General features: G+C 40.8%; 1 protein-coding gene and 1 long non-coding RNA gene across 5 annotated transcripts; both read left to right on the top strand.

The window, feature by feature from the left end:
- The first annotated feature begins 1,824 nt into the window (after positions 1-1,824).
- Positions 1,825-14,730, top strand: LOC104595042 (E3 ubiquitin-protein ligase APD2-like). Of its 4 annotated transcripts, none has more exons than XM_010255600.2 (10): positions 1,825-2,214; positions 2,363-2,469; positions 2,556-2,681; positions 3,157-3,250; positions 4,315-4,389; positions 4,468-4,550; positions 4,771-4,917; positions 7,671-7,743; positions 7,823-8,174; positions 14,211-14,730. In XM_010255600.2, the coding sequence occupies exons 1-10, from the start codon at positions 2,175-2,177 to the stop codon at positions 14,284-14,286; spliced, it is 1,173 nt and encodes a 390-aa protein (XP_010253902.1). In that variant the 5' UTR covers positions 1,825-2,174; the 3' UTR covers positions 14,287-14,730. The 4 variants fall into 4 exon arrangements, with proteins under 4 accessions (XP_010253902.1, XP_088754781.1, XP_010253900.1 ...); XM_088898655.1 differs by having other exon boundaries at positions 1,830-2,214; positions 2,360-2,469; XM_010255598.2 differs by having other exon boundaries at positions 1,848-2,222; positions 2,360-2,469.
- On the top strand, positions 9,255-10,843 carry LOC148801971 (uncharacterized). Its single transcript, XR_016082721.1, has 2 exons — positions 9,255-10,313; positions 10,551-10,843. It is a non-coding gene; the product is annotated as an uncharacterized LOC148801971 (long non-coding RNA).
- Positions 14,731-16,486: the final 1,756 nt, after the last annotated feature.

Genomic DNA, 16,486 nt, shown 5'->3' on the forward strand with positions numbered 1-16,486 from the left:
AAGCTAGGGATGGCAATGTCTACCCTACCTGATGGGTACCCACCCCTACCCACCCCAACGGGGAGGGATTTTTGCTTGAATGATGGGTTTTGAGGTGAGTATAGGTTATGGGATTATACAACCCATATGAGTATGGGTAGGGTATGGTATTAGGCTAAACCAGACCCTCCCTGACCCGCATATTGTTGGAAAGCATATAAACTTTTAGGGTGTTTGGAACCGTGGGTGTTTATTAAATAAACGTTGCCACATAGGTGCCACTTCAGCATTTCCCCCATTATGTGAATCCGTACGCATGGGGACTTGCAAAAGTAGGCATCGGTTTATGTGTGCGCCTACCGTTGGGGGAAGCTTCATTTTAGCGCTTCCCCCAACGGGTAAGCATTTATTCATTTTTTTGCTGATGTGGCGCCTAATGGCACCTAAGTGTCAATAAATGGGTTCATCATTGTTTTTCTCAGTTTTCCAAACAAATCAAGTACAAATGTTTAGCGTCTGTTTGGCATCGTTGTCGTTGCTCTAGAAAACAACGCCACATCAGCACCACATCGGAAAAAACGGTGCTCCAAGAAACGAGCATTTGTTTGAAACCGTTTTCCATAAAAAAACAGTGCTCCAAGCCACGCCTTGGAAATCGGGAAGGCATGGCTTGGAGCAACACCAAATTTGGCGTTTCCTTGAGCTGCAACTCATTGCTGCAAATAGGGCAATGATGTGGCATTGGATAATGGGTACCGGTGCTGAAAAACGTTTCCTGGAGCATTGGTACCAAACAAAAAAAGTTGATGTTTTTCCGGGAAACATCTTATCTGGCAACAACGATTCCAAACATATACTTAGTCAATAAACATCCACGGTTCCAAATACATACTTTATATAGTAGGTGTTGAATTTAATAATACTTTGAATTTTATGTAAAGGATAATTGCTAGTTTATGTGTTTTTTACATGTCTTAATCAAATAATTAAAAATCTTAATATTTATTTGTGTTACTTTACTTATTTATTGCTTATATATTAAAAGAAATATTAGGAAATTAGATGCAAGTTTTAAACCCAACCTGTCCATATCCTTGAATGCGGGGAGGGTTTTGCACTTTCATGTGTGAGGAGGGTTTGGATTCTCAAAAACTTGGATGTGAGTTGTTAAGTTTAGGGAGATAAATAGAGTCTAGAATTTACAAAATCCTCTCCAAACTCGCCCCATTGCTATCCCTAATCAGAGCACATTTGTGAAATAGAACGCATGTGAAACGCTCAAATACTATACGACGATAAAGTATATGATAAAATACATGGGACTCACACCCAGCATGGAGTACATGGGGCCACAATGAGAAATTAAATAATTGTAGGTTTCATGTATTTTATTACTGGCGTGGAGAGTTATCGTTGGTTCCACGGCCTGTTCAATTCAGTTAATCCTTATTTTTTCAGTTCAGAATAGTTAATCCTTACTCTATGGCATGGGCCTAGCGGTGTAATGTGGGCCATACGGCCTGGGCCGGCATGCAAGTCAGTGGTCATGCTGCCTGATCTTCTGGAGGGCCGGAACCCCTCAAGAGGGGTTCCACATGGGCTTGGGTGTGTATGGGTCATACCGTATTGGTCGCGACTCGCGGGTTATGCTGGCATGGCCCACTTTATCGTATCGTACCGGTCGGCGGGTATTAACATGTAGTCCACCTTACAGCGCTAGACGGGCCCGTCCAACGACCGGCCGACAGAGAGAGAGAGAGAGAGAACCAACTAACCGTCGAAAACCAACTAACAGTCAAAAAAGACAGAGAAAGAGCGGGGGAAGACTGCTTGGTGCAACACTGCAAGTCAGATTCAACCAGGTGAGCGAGGACTGCGCTCATGGCCTTTACTGTTTCAGTTTCCCGCTCTCACAGTCTCACCCTTCTTAGTTTCCGTCTCTATCTTTCGATCTTGTTGTGGCAGGATGGAAGAGCAAAATCACTATTTACCCATCTCTTCTTCTGCTTCCATCCATGCCCATCCCTCTGATTCCGCTCCGTCGTCGTCGTCGTCATCTTTCCTGGCTTCCTCTTCCTTGCAAGCCCAGGAAGAAGAGGCCCAGATTCTTCAAGAGCAGGACCAGCAGCGTCAGGCAAGCGTCTCTTATCGTGTCAACATCTCAATACCCGCCATGCCATCCTTCGAGATGATGGATGATGCCTGGTCCTGCCTCATCGTGCTCATCACCTTCTGGTTCTTCGGTTCATTTCCTTCTCTCTTTGTTTTGTTCTAATTGATTATCTTTCTTATACATTTAATGTAATTTGGCTTAAGCTTGGCTTGGAAATTGGTTTGATTTCGTTTAGTTTGGCTGTTGATTTCCAATGTTCATCACCAGCAGCATCCATGACTCTGATACTGGGCTTTTATGGATCTGTGAATTTACAATTGACCCCAAATTACTCCCGTCTCCTGCAAGCTAATTCGATCTTGGTGCAGGATATCAAGGTACTTTTCCGCTTCTCATTCATTTCTTTCGTATTGGTATTTGTATTGTCTTTCTGATGTTTGGCTATGGCTTGATTTTGTTCCAGGTGCAAGAAGAAGGAGACCCAAAACCTAGTCCGATCCTATATGGCTTTTACGGAACACCTCGTCTTGATGTCGAGACGACTTGGTCTCAAATCCATAATGCTTCTATTCCACCCAATTTCCACAAGGCAAGACATTTCCCACACACCTTTTTCTTTTTGTTTGAAAGATACATTGTTTAATATTGGCAAAGGTAATCCATCAATTTCAAGCTCATGCACTTCTGTTTCTTCTGCCTTTCCTTTTCTGCTTCTCTCATTCCAAGGATGTGAGTTGAGTTTACTCTTAGGGTCCGTTTGGTTCACAGCCAGAATCGAAATCCTTCAGAATTGGAATCGGAATGGTCTATTCCCATAGTCTGGTTCAGACAAGAATGGGATTTCATTCGCAAGGAGGGGCAGGGAATGGCCATTCCCTTATATGGGAGAATGCCATTCCAGCAGGAATGGGAATGGGATTCCGATTCGCTAAACCAAACAGTTGGAATCGGAATAACCCATTCCGATTCCGATTCCAGACCCCTATTCCCGTGAACCAAACGGGGCCTTAGATCTTTAGGTACTGTAGTTGATGAGGTGGGTTTAATATCTGCTTGTGTTGCAGGAGTGGATGTATTTCCTGAATGTAGGATCCCAACTGGATATTTTCTACAGTGTGAAATCTCAGAACTCCCCTTTATTCCTTGTAATTGCTGAAGGTAACACTTTTGAGCAGTCCATATGTATACACCAAACAAACACATAAGTGCAAAGAACCTAAGGACTTTTAACACTTTGTGGTATTGCAAAGTTAGAGCAGAGAATGGGTCTGTTAGAACAAAATGTACAGGAAGGGTAGCTGGTAGAGTAAGATGCTTGAAGAAGAACCTGGTGTTTGAGTCAGGCTCATTGATACTGGGTTTGAACTAAGTCTGTCATTGTATGGGTGGGAGGTGGGGTAGAGACAGGAGTGGTTTTCTATTTCCACTCCTTGTTTCCTCTTCCACCCCAATCCAAGCATAGCCTAAGGACTTTCTTCCCATTCAGAGTAAGATGCTTTCACTGTCCAAGCTAAGAATGAAGGGGATAGCAGTATCTCTTCATGTTGGTAGGAAAATGCTACTTAAAAAATTTCTGTTCTGGTCTATAGGAATCAGAGGACACATATTGCTGGGGTATGCACAAGTCTATATGTTAATACTTTTTCCCCAGAAAACTTGTTGAATCTTTAAGTGTATATTGCTTCTGCCTAAGGTGGCATTACCTGCACCGCAATCTTCTCATTCCCACTTAGACTTCCAAATGTGAGAGTTTAATAAAGTAACCATCACCACTGCAGCTAAAAAACATGCATTATTTAACTATGTTTATCATATTAATGCACGTTCTTCTTAAATAATTGCTATTTAAGTGTGCAATGAAGATACACTCCTCTCTCATCTGCAATTCAAGCTTATAGGACCAATCTACGATGCATTTATTATTATTAGGGAATAGTGCTACTAATCATTACTGGTCCATCCATTTGGAAATTCTTGATCCAAACACAGGGAACTTTAGCAATTTGCTTCATTACACTTCCATGAAGCATCAGGATAAGGAAAGCTTCTTTGGTAGCAACCACTACCAAGAGTCTAAGAACTGCCAATTCTTTTTTTTTCTGTTTTTTGGTTAAGATGGTAGAGTATGCTTGATTTCAATTTGTTTTCTAGAAATGTGTCTTAATGTATTTTGCAATTTGTGTAATCTTTCTCAATTTTAGAGTTGGCAACTTGGCATGCAGGTAAAGAAAACTTTGTCGAGTGGATAGAAGATCCATCATATCCAAATACTACATTGTCATGGAATATCATTCATGGTAAGATTGAAAATAGAGCATATATTGCATTCCATGGTAGAACTGTATTGATTAAACTCATAAAATGTGCCTCTGCAGGAAGTGGGACGATTCAACAGAAAGTTTTCAAGTCATCTAACTACTTTGTTGCATTGGGTAACTTAAATTCTGAGGAGGTGAAGGTAATAATAAGATTGTTTTCTATATTCCATTTCTTTCTTTTATTTGAACACTTACATGCTTTTAATAAGCCATTTATGCACTGCATAGATCTATCTCAAATGTGCAAGTTATAGTTGTTTGGTACTAGCTGACTATTGATTTATTATATTGTCTATGCAAGTTTCTTACCATGGCATGTGCCTTTGTTGCAAACTTATGTTCATTCTCTATGCTAAACAGGTAAAGTTGGAAATTACAATATGGGCTCTCATGTATAATACAACAGAGGCATATTACAAATGCTCCGTGTCTCACAGTTCATGTGATTTGAAGCTTTTCCTTGTGGGGTCCAATGCTGCTGTCCTAACCTCTTCTGGTCCAGAACAGGTAAAATTGTTGCACTTCTGTAAATTCTCTTGTTTGGAATTCTTGAATGGATGAATATTTTCTGGTAAAATGATAAAAAGAATCCCAAAAACGTTATGTGGACTACATAATGGGACCCATTTAGTTCCTTTTTTTTTGGTTTTCTTGGTTTCTGAACTAGAAACTTTTGTAGCTCTCAAAGAACCATTCAACCTAAAAGCTTAAGCTGTTAAGTGAGGTCCTTGAATAGGTTTTATTCTCTAACATGCCCCCTGACATGAAAGCCCATTGGGCTTGAAGCGTGAACAACACAGGCCCACCCGTACCTTGCTGAAACTTAATTAATTATAATGGGGGTGACAAGAATCAAACACTAGACCACTTGGTCAAAGTGGCTCTGATACCATCTCAAAGAACCATTCAACCTAAAATCTTAAGCTGTTAAGTGAGGTCCTTGAATAGGTTTTCTTCTCTAGCACTAGCTTTACGCTAAAATTTTTTTTCTGCAAATAATTATTTGAATGAACTTTAGTTACTGGATAAAAAAGAAATGCTTTTGGGCATGAGGTTAAAAGAATACCCAAATAAGAGTACTGACATAATGGCGGGAGGATAGAAATGGTCATAACACCCTACCTCTGCTTGACATGTGACACACATCTAGGAATATCAAACCTGTTATTGATCCCAATGGCCATAACTAAAAAACATAGAGAAAAGATGAGGAAAATTCATTTTGAGTGGGTAAAACCTCCTAGATATGCCTCGTTGAAGGGGCAAATCCCCCACTAGACCAAATACTCCTAAAATATGATTCTTCCTCTCAGGGATGCAAATGGTATCCATTTGTCTGAAATCGAATTTGAATACAATCTGGTTAAGGGCAGTCCAGATTCAATCAGTTTATAATTGGATTGGACATGGATCCATCCCTATCCATTCTGATATCTTCTGATCTAATTCGATTTAAGTATGGCACATAACATTTGTATTGTATCTATTAGTAAAATTGGTTTAAATATACATTCAAGTTTCATATAAGTTATTTTCAATTAACTTTTTTTCATTATATAATAATATATAATATTTTGATCACTTTTAGGTTAATCTATTAATTCTATTCAATCTCTGACTGCAATCAAAATTCCATTCTGATCTGAATAATGACTAGAAACAAATCAATTTTGGATCTAGGTATATCTGATTCAATGTGATCTATTTGCAGCCATACTTATTTTGCTAGGTAAACTTGGAGATGGTAGTGGGGAGGGTGAAGGCAGGAATCAGTCCTAGACCAATAGGACATCCACTGACACCAACTCAGCCAGCTGGAACCTTTTAATTTTTGTTCTTTTATTGATTGTCATATGGCATCTACATTTTTAAAATTTATTGCTCCTAATTATGCAAACCACTAAGATACCTTTACAATTATACCTCATCCAAATCTACCTATTAGAGTATATTAGATTAAGTAGAGCAACTAGAAAAATAGTAGGTTTTTGTATGTTTCTGAGTGAGACATTCTAGTTGAAGTTTCATTTTAATGAGAATAGATTTATGTCTGGAGTGTCTAATTGAAATTTTTACTAGCAAACCTAAAGGCAGGTCATACAGTTATGAGTTGCTTTTAGAGGAGAATTCCTTGGTAGGATAATCAAATTTTGTTTTCAACCTTCCTAACCATTCTGTGTCTACACCAGAACATGGAATGGCAGAACTGTACCAATAAATAGAGTGAGAGAACTGTTATTTTGGGAAACCTCCATTTTTTCAGTGTTCAGTTCCCAGGAAAAAAAGAACAAAAAGAAGTAAAACCACAAGCAAATCCAAGGTGAAAAGGTTGCAAAATGACTTATACCTATTTCAAGCATAAGTCAATTTACTTGGATGGGATCATGGAGAGTCCTGAAGAGTTCCTCTATCTCCAACAGACCAAAGAAAACCCTTTGCACTTCTCTCTCTGTGCCTTCTTCCAAATTCTTGTCCCAACAACTAAACAATTCTTAAAATGGCCCATAGATGTAGAGTTCATACTTCTTTTGGTGGCAAACTGTGATTTGAACTCCTTTTTATTTGGTGTTTACAATGGTATGGTTGTTATTGTTTTATGATTGCTCATGAGTTTGGTGTCTAGGTGAAGACAGTTGGAATCCTGATACTGATACAGCCTCCATCCTAAGAAATTCGTTTGAAGTATTAATGATATTTACATCCATATAACCATGTTGGCCCCACCTCCTAGTAATTGTGCCTTAGCTTGTTCTTTTATCCTTGAACTGTGCATTGTTCATTATGTTTAACCAGGATTGACAGGTGATGGATCACCAACATAGGAGATGCTACTAATTCTTGTTATTGTTTAAGTACAGGAAAAGTGTTAGTCTATTAATAGGACTCTCTTTATACACGTACTAGTATATATATGACTATAGAATGCATTTTCAGGGCTACAATCAACAATAGGACACACATGGGTGAAAGTCAAAGTTTTACAAACCACAGTTTTCCCCTAGTAAACATTTCTCCCTGCAAACCATTTGTCATGGAGACAATCACAGCCTTAATGAAAGCACATTGTTATGTGCAGAAGATCTGTAAGCATTGGATTTTCCCAAGACTAGATTACTGCCAATTTATAGTATGGGTAATAAGTGATGAATCCTGCAGTTTGCAGATCATTTGCGAGTTAAAATTCTCATTTTTGGTGGCATCTCTTTATGTATGTTATAGAGATTAATTTCTTTGATGCATATGGAGTTTTGGTTCCTTAGGACACAGACAGTGATAGCCAATATGTCATGCTTTCGTATGGACCACGATGGCTCACATATCTTGTTGCCTCAGGTATTTATCTACTGTCATTTTAATCTTAGAATGATATCCTCCTCCAACAGCCTATTTTTCTTATGGCTCCTGCATGTAGGTGGAATGACTTTGGTAATGTTATTGGCCTCGAAGGTATGCATCCAGTTTCAATCCACCACTGGAGATGAAACTGGATATCAGACAGTGGAGGTGAGATCTGAGAGAACCCCATTGCTTACAGACAAAGATGATGATCTCTCCAGTTGGGGCTCATCTTATGAGTCTGTCTCTCATGATGAGGAGGATTTTGAGGAATGCATCAGAGTAGGTTCCCTTGAAGCAAAACCACTAAATGATGGGGAAAACAATAGCAATCCCCGGCGCCTATGCGTAATTTGTTTTGATGCACCAAGAGATTGCTTCTTCCTTCCATGTGGGCACTGTGCAGCATGTTTTACATGTGGAACAAGGTGATTGCATTTCATTCCTATCCATTTATCTTGTGATATGAATCGATTATTTTATCTATTGTTGGAATAATGTTAAAATAACTTAGTTGCAGACGTTAGGGCCTGTTTGGATAATTAAAGTGTTTTTTATTTCGTTTTTTATTTCTGTTATGTTTGTTATTGTACTCAGGGGCACAAGGGTCTTTTCCCTTGTTATTTCTGTCGCCCTATATATAGTAAAATAAACACTGGCGCCACTAGTACTGTTACATTGCAAACCTTCTCTCTTCTCTCCTCTCTTCTCTTCTCTCTTCTCTTCTCTTCTTCTTCTCTTCTCTTCTCTCCTCTTCCACTTATCTCTGGCCGGCTACACTGTCAAGATGGTATCAGAGCGGGAATGCTGATTAAAAGAGAGCAGATCGATCAACCCTACTGTCAAGAGAAGATCGATCAACCCAAAGAACAGATCGAACAGACTAGCAGAAAGGAAATCTGATTCTGGACTACAGAATAGCTACGACTGGTACAGTTCTCCCTATTTTTTCTCTTCTTTACTATCCTTGGTCATGTGCCGAGTGAAAACCCTATGAATCTGGGGCGGCTGAATGCTGTCGAACCTGTGTAACCCTAGTTTTCTTGGATCGTGTGATCCTGTTCATGTGTTAAGACAACTGTAGGTCAATGCTGACCTGTCTTATCAATGGTTTGAGTTGACTATAAGTAAGAAGGATCTCTCCTGCTGATTAGTGGCTGTTAGACATTATGGAATTATGGTAGGTGGGGACTGATAAAACTATACAGGTCTGAAATCTGCCAAATATTACCTCAGTTTTGTCCGGAATTTGGTACTGTTTGTGCTCAATCTGGTTGGTAAACCCGAGTGTGTGGGTGTGAACTGAGTGGAGCATTGTTTTGTGGAGTGAGGAGGAGTCCTAAGTCCGGTGTGTGGGACTGATTAACTGCTTGACCATGTCGACTGAGAATTCTGCTACTTCAGAGATCTCAGGGAGCCACAATGGAGTGAGTGGGGGAATGGATATGAGCTTTCCCATGGCTGTCATTCCCTTTGATGGTCTGAATTACCTTGAGTGGTCTAGGGGGATAAAACTCTACATCACTGCTAGGGGGCGAATAGGATACATTAATGGGAGAGTAAAGGAACCGAAGTATGGAAGTGCTGAGCATGATAGGTGGAACCAAGAGAACAGTATGGTGATGTCTTGGCTCTTGGTTTCAATGCTGCCACAAGTAAGGAAGACTTTTATGTGGGCTGAAACTGCTTGTGAGATATGGGAACAAGCGAAGTCCACTTATTCAGAACAGAGACACTATGCCAAGATATACCAACTACAAGCTGAATCTTCTACTTGCAAGCAGGGGGAGAGGAGTCTCTCGATGTACTATTCTGATTTGACATCAATATGGAAAGAACTTGATCACTATCAGAATGTGAATTGGAAGTGTGATGAAGATGCAAAGGCCTATAAGTCACTTGTATCACAGCAACGCGTGTTTGCCTTCCTCCTAGGGCTGAATCCGTCATATGAGTCCATCAGGGTACAGATCTTGGGTAGTAAAGACTTGCCATCAATCCAGGAGGTGTATGCCTTGGTGCAGTCAGAAGAAGTGTGATGAATGGTGTAGAAGGGGAGTCAGTTTCCCTAGTGGTCCGGGGGAATTCAGATACAAATGTCGGAGGTGGCTTTAAAAGGGGTGACACTCAGAAAAAATCAAAAGATAAAAGCAAGCTTTGGTGCACTCACTGCCAGAAGACATGACACACTAAAGATACATGCTGGGATCTCCATGGAAAACCTAAATGGGCACAGGATTTGGGTAAGAAGTTAGCACCGGATCAGGGCAAGAAACCAAGCCAGCAGAATCAAAAAAGGTATAACTCAGCTAATATGGCATCGACAGAGACTAGTCCTTCCGTAACTCAGGAGAGACATCCCGGTTCTGACCCTAAGGAAGATATTATCAACTCCTTCCGTGAACATTTGGAATTGTATGGTAGGACTCTCCGCCAAGTGGATCCTGGGCCTACTCCTTCTACCTCATTTGCGTCTACATCAGGTAATGCCGCAGCCTTCCATGTGTCATCTCATACTACTGATTCACCTTGGATTGTTGACTCCGGAGCCTCAAATCACATGACCGGTAAGTCAAATTTGTTCCAGATATATAACCTTCTCTCTGGGCGAGATAAGGTAAGATTGGCTGATGGTTCTTTTTCTACCATAGCTGGTCGAGGCACCATATCTCTCCCACTTGGCCTTACTCTTCCTAATGTCCTGCATGTTCCGAAATTACCTATTAATTTGTTGTCCATTAGTAGTATTACTCACTCTTTGAACTGCTCAGTCACCTTTTTTTCCGTCTTCATGTGTGTTTCAGGATTTGACCTCGGGGAAGATGATTGGTAGAGGAAGCATGGTGGATGGTCTCTACGTGTTGGAGAATAATGCTGGTCTAGTGGCGACTGAGTCCACAAGTTCATCGAGTGAGAGTCAGGCCTATTTATGGCATAGTCATTTAGGTCATCTTTCTTTTGAGTCGTTAAAAGTTTTGTTCCCAAAGTTGTTTGAGTCCTTGTCAGTGAGTCAGTTACAGTGTCAAACTTGTCAGTTGAGTAAGCATTGTAGAAGTTCTTTACCTTTAAGAAATAAAAGATCTGAATTTCCATTTCATATTGTTTATTCTGATGTTTGGGGCCCTGTTACTCTACCTACTGCGGCTGGCTATAAGTATTTTGTTACTTTGATTGATGATTATTCTCGATACACTTGGGTTTACCCTATGCGATCTCAAGATGAAGTGCCACAAATTGTGAAAGATTTTTAACGCATGGTGTTCACTCAGTTCCATACGGAAATTCATATTTTCCAGTCGGACAATGCAAAGGAATATTTCCATAGTGATCTCACGAAGTTCTTTGCTTCGAGTGGGTCACTTCAGCGAAGCTCTTGTGCCAGGACACCCCAACAAAATGGTGTGGCTGAACGAAAAAACCGTCACCTTCTCGAAGTTGCTCGTGGCTTGCTGATTCATATGAATGTGCCAAAACAGTTCTGGATGGATGCAATATTGTGTGCGACATATATCATCAATCGCATGCCCTCTCGGCTACTAGAGTATAAGGCCCCACATCAGCTCTTGTTCCCTACAGCCCCGCTATCCACCATTCCGATGCGTGTTTTTGGGTGTCGTTATTTTGTCCACAACCTGTCACCTACTCGTGGTAAACTTGACCCTCGGGCTATTCCTTGTGTTTTTCTTGGTTACCCTTCATCTCAAAAGGGGTATCGTTGCTATGATCCCATTGCCCGCAAGTACTATGTTTCCATTGATGTCTCATTCTTTGAGAGTCAACCGTTCTTCTCGGTTTCTCCTCAGGGGGAGAGTAGGGTTGAGGAGAAATAGGCGACGACTCAGATTCAACTACCTCCTTTACCCGATCCTCCTCCGTTCCAGGTTTTTCATCGTCGCCATAAGAGCCAGCAGAGTTCAAGAGCCGTGGAGCCGGACACTATGCAACCAACATCATCGGATTCACCCGAGGTAGATCCGTCTCATCAGCCAGGTACACTTGCTCCCATTGCTCATTTAAATGTTGATTCACCTGTCCCCAATGATCTTAATATTCCTATTGCTAAGAGAAAGGGTGTTAGATCTTGTACCACTAATCATCCTATCTCTAGCTTTGTGTCCTATGAGCATGTTTCACCTTCGTACCGTGCCTTTCTCTCTTCTGTGGATAGTGTTCCCATCCCTAAGACCGTGGCAGAAGCCTTGTCAAAACCTGAATGGACAGATGCAATGCAGGAAGAAATTGATGCCTTACACAAAAATGGTACGTGGGAGTTGGTAGATCTTCCTGAGGGGAAGGAACCAGTGGGATGCAAGTGGGTGTTCACAGTGAAAAACAAAGCTGATGGAATTGTTGAAAGGTACAAGGCTAGACTGGTAGCAAGAGGCTTTACACAGGTATATGGAGTGGACTATGCAGAGACTTTTGCTCCAGTAGCGAAGATGAACTCCATCCGGATTCTCCTTTCCTTGGTAGCAAATCTTGACTGGGATCTTCACCAATTGGACATCAAGAATGCCTTCTTGAATGGTGACTTGGAAGAGGAGGTGTACATGACCCAACCCCCAGGGTTCTGTGCCAAAGGCAGTGAACAAAAGGTGTGCAGGTTAAAAAAGTCCCTATATGGGTTGAAACAATCACCTCAGGCTTGGTTTAGTAAGTTCCATTTAGCAGTCCAACAGATGGGATTCAAACAATGTCAGTCAGATCATACCCTGTTTGTAAAAAGAGGTGAAGGTAAAATTGCAGCTCTTATTGTGTATGTGGATGACATAGTGATCACAGGAGATTGGGAGGCTGAAATCCAGAGACTAAAAAAATTCTTAGCCACTAAATTTGAGGTGAAGGATCTAGGCCCCTTACGATACTTTCTTGGAATTGAAGTTGCCCGCTCTCACAAGGGCATCTTTATTTCCCAACGGAAGTATGTACTAGATCTACTAGAAGATACAGGCAAGTTGGGGGTAAAACCATCTGATTCACCTATTGAACCTAATCACCATCTGGGAGACAGTCAGGGAGAGTTTTTGAAAGATGTAAAGATGTTCCAGAGACTCGTGGGGAGACTTCTGTATTTGTCTATGACCAGGCCTGATATTGCCTATGCAGTGGGTGTCCTTAGTCAATTCATGCACAGCCCGAGGACAACTCACTTTGAGGCTACAGATTGGGCAGGAGCAGTCAATGATCGAAAGTCTACCAGTGGTTATTGTGCCTTTGTAGGAGGAAACCTTGTCACATGGAGAAGCAAAAAACAAAGTGTGGTGGCTAGATCCAGTGCTGAAGCAGAGTATAGAGCGATGGCTCATGGGGTTGCGGAAATCATGTGGATAAGAAATCTGTTAGGTGAACTGGGTTTCGCAGTAAGCAATCCTACGTCACTCTACTGTGACAATAAAGCTGCCATCAATATTGCTGCTAATCCAGTTCTGCATGATAGGACGAAACACATTGAAGTGGACAAGCATTTTATTAGAGAGAAACTTGAAAGTGGAGAAGTGTGCACACCATATGTCAGCTCGGAAGAGCAACTTGCAGATATCTTCACCAAAGGTCTTCATCATGTGCGGCACAAAGATTTGTGTGACAAGTTGGGCATGATTGACATCTATGCTCCAACTTGAGGGGGAGTGTTGGAATAATGTTAAAATAACTTAGTTGCAGATGTTAGGACCTGTTTGGCTAATTAAAGTGTTTTTTGTTTCATTTTTTTTTTCTGTTATGTCTGTTATTGTACTCAGGGGCACAAGGGTCTTTTCCCTTGTTATTTCTGTCGCCCTATATATAGTAAAATAAACACTGGCGCCACTAGTACTGTTACATTGCAAACCTTCTCTCTTCTCTCCTCTCTTCTCTTCTCTTCTTCTCTTCTCTTCTCTCCTCTCCTCTTCCACTTATCTCTGGCCGGCTACACTGTCAAGATCTATTAAACTAGCAATTTACTTTTTATTACTAGCACACAAGTCATGAATACTTCTCTGAAACATTTAGAAAAACAGTACTGAAAAATTATTCAGTTGGGACAAAGCTTAGTTGAGTTGAGAAGTGAAAATTAGTCTGGGATTGGGGCATTTCTTTCCTATACATTTTTCTTGTGAGATGAGTTTTACTATTAAATATATTAAACCGACAATTTACCTTTTTATTACTAGCATTTTCATGAATACTTGTCTGTAAACTTTTAGAAAAATAGAACTGAGAATTATTCAGTTGGGAACAAGGCTTAGTTGAGTTAACTGAAAATTGTTCAGGCTCTGGGGTTAAAGTGCCTCAATTTATTTTAATAACCTCAAAATATTATACCTGCATTACCTGAGTTGACCAAGTCTGCAGTCAATCAATTCATGAGAATTTTACTTGAGCCAAATTCATTCCTGAACCCTGTTTTCCCACCATTAATCCATATTCAAGGAGAAACCAGGATGATTAAAAGATCATGAACATCTGAATCTAAAATTAACATGCAGGATTGCAGAGGAGGCTGGCATTTGTCCTATTTGTCGTAGGAAAATGAAGAAGGTGAAGAAAATATTCACAGTTTGAGAAGGCAGATGCCCTTGTTAGGAAGGTGTGGCAGGTAGAGCAGTTCCAATCTCTGCTGGTCGCTGGGAACTCCTGCTTGACTACCCACTGCTACCTTAATCCATCAACAAAACGGGAGATGGTCTTCTTCAAGTGACCATAAAAAAAAAAAACCAGGAGCCAAGGCGACCCATCTCCACCTAAAATAGCTGCATAGTTTTTTCCCTTGCGATTTCAGGTGGCATTATAACAGGGAGAAGAGAAAGAATGGATGAAGCTATGGAGCACCATTTCAGAAATGGAACAGTTAACCCAAAGTTTTGTTTTGTTTTTATTTTTTAGGATTTCCACTTTCCACCATGTATTAATATGACTGTATTTAGGAATTTGGTTTAAATGCATTGTAAGTGTAGAAATTGATATTGATCTAGTCTTACCTGAAGCAAAATTATTTTGCTTTTATCATCCTTCAGTTAATGATTATGCAGGTTTAAACATAACACTTGTAATCTAAAACTAGAATGCACACTCGCCTCTCATGAGAAGGTCTGTGACTGTGATCTAGCGAGGGCATATGTCCTAGTTGCTAGTTGGTCCACATACTTTCCCAGTTCTATGCCCCCCTCCCCCTCCCAAAAAAAAATGCATACCTCTTAGTTCTTACTGTAGAAGCACCCTCCCATTTGTCCCCTGCTTCCTATGGGTGAACATTTCAGCCTGGAAATTTCCAGGCATGGGCCTAGGTTTTGGTGTTCAGGCTCCACCTGGCTCACAATAAATTATTACTTATATGTACATTTTCTATATCATATTATATTTGAGGGTGGTCGGCCTTGGCCCAATGGTTGGGTTGCTCCATTGTGACTTGGTTGACCAGGGTTCAATTCTTGGAAGGGGTAAGGCTGCGTACATCTGTCCCTTCTCAGACCCCACATTGGTAGGAGCCTTTGGGCTGCCTTTTTTTATATAAACATTATAAAATGACACATAATAGTATACAAAACTTACCTAGTGATTTAGGCCCAAAGCCAAGCCAAGCCCATGATCACCTCTGCTGCTTTCTGGGTTTTGCAGTGCTTTGTCAAAGGTCCCTGGTAGGATTGATGCATGCCATTCTTGGGGATTTCATGGAGTAGTACCAGGCACCTGTTGGTGGTTGGTCTGACAGTTCATCTATTTAACTGCTTTATTTTGGTCAATGATAAAAAGTGGAATTGGGATGCAGTGGCTCCGTCTTGACCAAGCTCGGATCTGCTGCAAGCAAAAATCGGCACATACAGCATCCAGCCACACATTGGGGATTTCTCCCATACATGTATGTTAATTTCATAGAGAGATGTTCTCAATGTGCAGCTGGATGTCAGTGCTTTCATAATGTGTGCAGAGTTTTTGCTTGCAGGAGATCACATTACATCTTGTAATCTGGCTTTTTTTGACACATGACTTGGGGTTGAGTTTTCACTATTGTCATAGTTCATCAATTTTCTGTTGGGGTAAAGTTGAGCCTCGCCAACACTTTTCTCTTAAATGCTGGATTAGGATTTGGCATTTCTAGGTTGGAGCATTGGCATGGGCCAGTGAACTTTTTCCATCACTAAATCCTTCAATCAGAGCTCAATGATCCAAGAGATAGGATTAGCTGAATTAACTGCTATTTTAGTGGTCTATGGACTGGAACCAATGACAATGCTCCACGCCAGTCCTACAACCATTCAATCTCTCACTTAGCATTTATGGCTGGCGTGATCATTGATTCCACAGCCTGCTACACAGCCACCGTGTTCAGCTAATCAAAGTTAATGATCCAATATGCAGCTTATTCCCCCTTCAGAAAAAAATGGGGTAACTTGTGATACTTAGCCCCAAGTTTTGTTCAAAGTTTTTGCAAGACCTCTCAACCATAAAACATGTTTTTAGCTTATAATCAGTTTTAGGTTCTACTTACAGCACATGGGTCACCGATACGTGGCAAAATTTTGATCCTTGAATACACATGCTTGATGAACCCCCCCCCCCCCCCCCCCCCTCAAGAGAAATATGAGGTTCTTATAGGAAATGTGTAAGGATCATTAAGGCTATGTTTGGTTTGAAAGAAAAAAGTAAGGAAAGGAAGGGAAACCTATACAAGATTTGTAAAGGCTTCCTTACCTTTCCCTACTTTTTCCTTCAAACCAAACATAGCCTAAAAGAAGACAACATAGAAAACTAGGCTCACAATGGG

The sequence above is a fragment of the Nelumbo nucifera genome, chromosome 2 (assembly GCF_055504915.1).
Source record: "Nelumbo nucifera cultivar China Antique chromosome 2, China Antique-T2T, whole genome shotgun sequence".
In the NCBI taxonomy this organism is placed as follows: Eukaryota; Viridiplantae; Streptophyta; class Magnoliopsida; order Proteales; family Nelumbonaceae; genus Nelumbo; species Nelumbo nucifera.